At 33.3% G+C, this 6,463-nt stretch overlaps 1 protein-coding gene and 1 non-coding gene across 2 annotated transcripts in view; both read right to left on the minus strand.

Moving 5' to 3' along the window:
• Positions 1-2,388, minus strand: part of LOC108688297 (cell death specification protein 2) — a 5,478-nt gene extending 3,090 nt beyond the window's left edge. Inside the window, exon 1 of the mRNA XM_018194485.1 lies at positions 2,274-2,388. Within this exon, the coding sequence (XP_018049974.1) occupies positions 2,274-2,382 (109 nt within the window). The 5' untranslated portion in view covers positions 2,383-2,388. The remainder of the gene's footprint in view (positions 1-2,273) is intronic.
• Trnah-gug lies at positions 163-234 on the minus strand. Its single transcript has one exon. It is a non-coding gene; the product is annotated as a tRNA-His (tRNA).
• Positions 2,389-6,463: the final 4,075 nt, after the last annotated feature.

A 6,463-nucleotide genomic window follows, 5' to 3' on the forward strand; every position in this document is an offset into this window, starting at 1 on the left:
GTATGATGTTGAATTTATTATTCCGAAAAATTGTTAAGTTTAATATAATAATAAGCTATTTATTAATATATACTATTTTAATAGATATGGATATTAATAAAAAAATATAAGAAATAAAATTTGTATAAAAAAAATACCTCCACCGTGACAATGTTTTCACATTGCCGTGACCAGGATTCGAACCTGGGTTACTACGGCCACAACGTAGGGTCCTAACCACTAGACGATCACGGCTACTGGAGGAGCTGAGAGAACGTTGGAAAGTATCAAGGATCAACTTAGATATCGGTCAACTTGCTTACTTGTGCATAACGGAAGCTACCAAACGATAAATAAAGAATATATTAACGATATTTAAAGTATCTCTATATTTACTTAATATAAAACATTTTGACACAAAAATATGAAGCAAACCTAGTAAACGAGAAGGAATTAAAATGGATTGAATTTTTTTTCTATCCGAACACGTATTTTATTTAATAGTGAATACTTTTTTTTTATTTAATTGGATTCAATTGAATTCAATTAGATTTAATTAAATGCAATTGGATTGAAAAACTGCATTTCCTATTCAAAATTTTGAATTGAACAGTATTCACAATGTATTTTGCACAAATAAAGCTAATTATTTTTAGATTGGAAGGCATAGAGATATGCTGTATATCAATTCCTATAAATGAATAAAAATGCATTCAGGATTGAAAAGCATTTATTTTAACATTCGTAAATTAATATTTCTGAAAATCTGAATTCATTTCAATCCATTCTCCTTTGCTAGGAAGAAAAATATAATGTATAAGAAAAATTGAAATTTTACACGTGCAATATGAAGTTGCAAAATTTTTATTAATTTTTTATTTTGGCGATATGTATATCGAATAAGCGAACAAATTAGAGATTTCGTTCCGTGTTCGTTAGCCTATTTTATTATATGTAAACGATTACAGCATGTCTCGCAGTAAGCTCTTCGATCTTTTCTTTTCACGACTCGTTATTGCTCAGCAATAACGTAATAATTGTTTTTTCTTTGAGATCCTTTTTCTCGCATCCAAATATTTCCCTCCTCTATCGCTCTTGTTTATCTCGCTTTCTCATTATTCCTGGCGATTGAATATGTTTAAATATTTGGGCTTTGATTAGATGTTATAGAATTATTAATTTGAATTTAATTTGAAACTGTTGCAATTGCAACAGTTAAATGTCTATTTTGAGAAGGATCCGAAGGAGTTCGATTTGCTATTTCAATACGATAACTCTATATAAAAAAATGTTTAAATACTGTTATTGTCTCGAGTGTCATAAATATATGTACGAGCACATGTGCAACATCTCGAGCCGTCTCGCATATTTCGTCCCGAGGATCGTGAGCGATATTATCATCACATTATAAAATAAATTAGCATAAAAAAGAGACATTTTTATTAAAAATAAAATTTTTATCTTACACTGACAAATGTACTGAATTTTAATAAATAATTGTTTGAATAATACTAATATAATATTTATTTGTAAATAAATTAATATTTGCTAAATAAAAAAATAATAATAGTTAAATTAAATTAATTCCATACTAAATAAATATGTGTTTATTAAATATTCAATTGGTATTGTGTGTGTTTAAATAGATATTTATTAAAATTTAGTATATTTTTCTCTCAATGTATCTACGCGAAAAATTTTTGAAATATCAAGATAAAGTAATAATGAAGATTCTTCAGTTTAAGTATTACGATCTTTGGCAAATAGAAAGTAATATCGTACGTTACATCCCAAACACTTTTTCAAAGATAAAGAATATAAAAGAATATAAAAGAAATGTTTAATTTCAGAGTGTTCTAGAACAATTGAAAAATCCACGATGAAGATTAGCCTATTTCAAAAGAAAATAGTCCTATCTCAGCAAAGAAAATTTTCAACGGTTGCAAAATAAACATTCTGTCGAACGCAACCAATATGTAACAATTTTCAAAACATATTTCTCCATCTTTCTTTTCTCTAATTATAATTAAGGAAACTTCACGCATATGAGAACACCAGGTGTAATATTGCACTTGATGACAATTAAATATGATTCTTAGTGACAAGTTTCTTAGTGCCTAATTTTTAATAGTTTTATATTTGCTTGAAAAATTTGAGACAATAAAATTTGACTTATAAAATTCGAGACCAATTCCTGATTGGTCACAAATATCATTATTACTTTGAATGATTGCGCTTTTTTGAAATTGGTGTTCACTTGATCTTTCTACATTATAACTTTAGGATTTACGCACCTGAGTTTGGAGCAAATAGGCTGTAACTCCGCAGGAGATGGAGCGCCGAAAATGCGCCAGAAATTGCGTTTCCGGTGCACAATGTCCTCGCATGAGAGTGCGAACTCATTTCTCGAAAAGTATCTCTCAATGCGCGAGGTGGATTTTACGCATCTCTCCGATTGTCCAACAATTTACTCTTAATTGTCGAGAGAAATACAAGCGTTCTAAGTTGTTACGTAAGTGAACGGTCTTTAAAAAATCAGTCAAACTTTAAAGAGTCTCTTTAGACATAACTTGTGTCGCAGTTGCCAATTACATTTTTCGTGGAAGCAAAAGGTTCCATTCAATGAACCAATGAATCAATGTTTGATTATGGTGCAAAAATCTCTTCTTGAAAATATATACTTATTTTCTTGTTATGTTTATGACATATTTCATGTCTCTTATATGCGCTTTTTATGCATACAAAGTTACAAAATATATGAAGATGTTAAATAATGTCAAAATAGAAAAATTTAAAATCCAATGTTTTATATATTAAATTCTTCGTTGATGCAGAATTTCTTTGATATTATAATCTGATTTTTTTCACTATTTACGCATTTCACATGATGATAAAGATGTTGAATAATCTTGTCATCAAAGGATTTGAAAATCGGCATTTTCTTTATATCTTCCTGATGTTTATGAATCACTCGTCATGTCTCAAGCAAAACTCGATCATACTAAGAATGAATCGAAGTCATTCAAAGTTCAAAGATAACGATTCCGCAAAGATTCGAGCTTTCTCACGAGAAAGCCTCGACTTCCCGTAACGAACTACCTGCGACAGTCGGATTAACAGTTTGTTCTGGTTTGCCCTGACTATTGGATACTCGGCTACATCAAGTGCGATAACGCGCCGCGTCACGTCATGTATTGCAACATCGCGGTCACGAAGCACCGGGAGCCACTCAATTCGTTGAAGGTGATCGAACACTCCGCCTCCAAGTGCATGCGCGTTGTTACGCCGTCGGTTGATTCGTTGCTGCCATTGATATGATCGTCGATCGTTGGACAAGGTAAAACGCGGGCGCGGAATCTTCTAACCAATCGCGGTATATTCACCCCTCTATCTTCTCACCGTACCTCTTTCTTATCACTGTATCGCGAGACCAATCTGCAATCCGCGGCACATAATAGGTCATGATGTGCGAAAGGACGCACGTAGATAATCCTCGACGAAATCTATACGTTCTTGTGTTCTTCGATACTAATGGATATTAATGTATTATCATTTATTGCGTTGTTGTGAATCATACGTATATGTTATCTTCAGAGACATTATAGAATGTCGAGAGTTGATAGAGTATATATAATGATAATGTGTAACCGCAAATTTGCAAGACTTCGACTTTTTAAATTTATTCTAATCGAATTTTAAATAATATTTATTTTATACATAATTTTATATTCATATAAGTCACACTTATGTTACAAATTAACTCTACATGGAAAGAACGGTTTTGAAGAGTATTTAAAAATTTATCTAGATTACTACGGATCTGAAAATCATTTTATTGGAACCATTAAAAGTACAATAATTATATAGATAGATACACAAATTGGTTATTAGAATATTAACATTTTTTTGCAGCATTTATTGTTATCAACGATTAAATAATTATGTTCTACATAATTATGTTCTACATAATTATTTTGATGATCCAACAAAATTGAGCCAACAAAAACTCGCCCATATATTTTCAGATTTATGTTTAGCTAAATTTTTAAATATACTTTAGCAAATTCTTTTCAGGTATTAAATAAGCGAAAGAAGAAAAAGTGTTCTCTTTTTTCAAATATCGAATAATCAGGTTTAGAAACTGAATTTATTTTTAAAACTATTGTATATTCAAAATTGATTTTACACGTTTTAGCCCATAATGAAGGAATAATATAGGCTATAGCACAATATAAAGTATTCATTGTCGCGAAAGAATAACGACCAGTACCGCAATTTCAGGTAACCGGAGAGATTCTGATCTTCCAATCATTATGCCTGTATTATCTGCGATTCGCGTGGTTCATCGCTCGACAGTACGTCGCGGCCTCGCGATGACTGATCGCCGGCGCTTATCGCACATACATATCTTACACGGCCTCGATCTGTAATTCTTATATGACATGCATAATTTTTTAAATCATTCATCATTTATTTTTCATCATACTCATATTTTATATCGTTCGCATATTTAATATAAAAGAAAGATAATCCTGGTGAAAATTTTTCTCAGAATTTTTCATATGTCAATTATGAAATATCGTAAGATTTTTAAGATTTTTTATAAATATAATTTCTGAAATATTAAAAAATCTAAAAAATTTAAAAATACTTTTTAAAAATTATAAGATGAGAAATTTCAGAATATTTCAAAATTCATTTGTATAAGAAGTTCTGAGAGAAGATGTAAACTTTCCGAATATTTCTGAAAAATGTTCCAATTCGTAAAAAAATTATGAGAAAAATTTTCACCAGAGAAAAAAGGAAGAAATGAGTTTATCGTAAAGTAAATCTTTTAAAAAGAGAGAATATAAATCGAATGGTAATGATAAGATAAAAATAGGAAATAGAGACAAAAAAGAGATAAAGAAATGCTAAAGACTATTTTAAAAAACACTGCACTCGTTGATTAATAATAAGCTTAAAGAGCTTATTAAGCTTCGGAGAATCAGGAATACAGTACGAAAGAAATAAAATATTGCAAGTGATAGAAAAATTCTTCTTTCTCCGAATCGTTCAGAAGTAATGCGGACTTTCGAAAATATGAGGAAAAATCACGAACGCCTCGCGGCAAGTTTGATCGAATCGGTACGGAAATTCAGGAAACTTTCGCACGCGGAGGCGGGCGAGTTAACGCGATTCTTCGGCTGCTCTATTTTCAGAGAAATTATACGATCTTCTTCCCTAGTCGTCCTTCTGGGAGACCTCGAGCGGCGATGCAGGTGCGAGTCTTACACATGCGAGGCGGAGAAGCATGTTATACACGCGCACCTCAGTGCGGTCTCGCAATAGATCCACCACGTAGCTAACGTACGCTACGTTTGCCTTCTAATGTTGCCTCTGGGACAGTCAACACCTGACACTTTCACATTACCTACGTACGAATGTTTAATGCGCCGCCGGTAATTATTATGAAGTAAATTAGCTGGTGGCGCGTGCTATACTAGATCGCTCCCCTCCTTCGTCCCTCTCTTATCCTCGTTCTCATTAATGTTGCAACTCGCCCGTCCTGTAATTATCCTCTAGCCCGCGATTAACGGTCAAGAGATCGATTACCTTTGCCTCGCGATCGTATTCCGTGTCCTTTTAACCTTCGCGATCCTTTCCACGTGCGTTATACTGTCCGATAGCGTTTATCTGGATAACCTTGAGAAGAGTCTAAGAGAGCAAAAAGTAATATAAAAAGGGTCCCCTCCCCCCTCCCTCAGCTTCTTTTCAAAAGTGTTTTAAACTTAATCTACAATATTCTCTTTGTTTCTTATTTCTTGCTTTCTACCTGCTTTCTTGTTTTTTTGTCTTTCATCCTGCTCCTCTATTTTTTTATCATCAAACATTAAAGTGAACTTCAGAAGAGAAGGAAGTGAACTTCAGAAGAGAAGGAATCAGAATGATTGCAAAACAAAATGGTCGAAAAGGAAAGAAAAAGGCAAGAATAAAAATAAAAAAATAGTAAAGATTACATATCATACAGATTAAGTTTTAAAGTATCACGTGTCGGGTGAATTTTTCTATCCGTCATCAGTGTTGAATCGTGGACGATCGTGTATTTAAATGGGAATCATTCGAAATGCAATCGTGAAGATCGTAATGATTGCGAGCGACTTTGTATGTATGTACACCTGCGCGTTGCTCGCGTAACAATGTCATAGACCCGCACAATTCAACTCCCGGTGGTAGGGCACGCACGGTCGCGGGTTAAATAACGTCATTTAGTATCGTAATATCTAATTTACTGCGGAAGGGAGCGACGAGCCGTGGGTGGACGCGGGGAAGGAAAGGACCGGTGCCACGTGGTCGTGATCCCACGGCGCCGCAATTACAGGCGCCTTCGAAACAATCGTATGTCCCTCTCAAGCGAGTTCAGCATGCGCTGCGAGAGAAATTAAACTCACGTTCAAGTAACGTTGTATATATATATATATATATATATACAGGGTGTCCCGAA

This window comes from Atta colombica, unplaced genomic scaffold (genome assembly GCF_001594045.1).
Source record: "Atta colombica isolate Treedump-2 unplaced genomic scaffold, Acol1.0 scaffold228, whole genome shotgun sequence".
NCBI classification, from domain to species: Eukaryota; Metazoa; Arthropoda; class Insecta; order Hymenoptera; family Formicidae; genus Atta; species Atta colombica.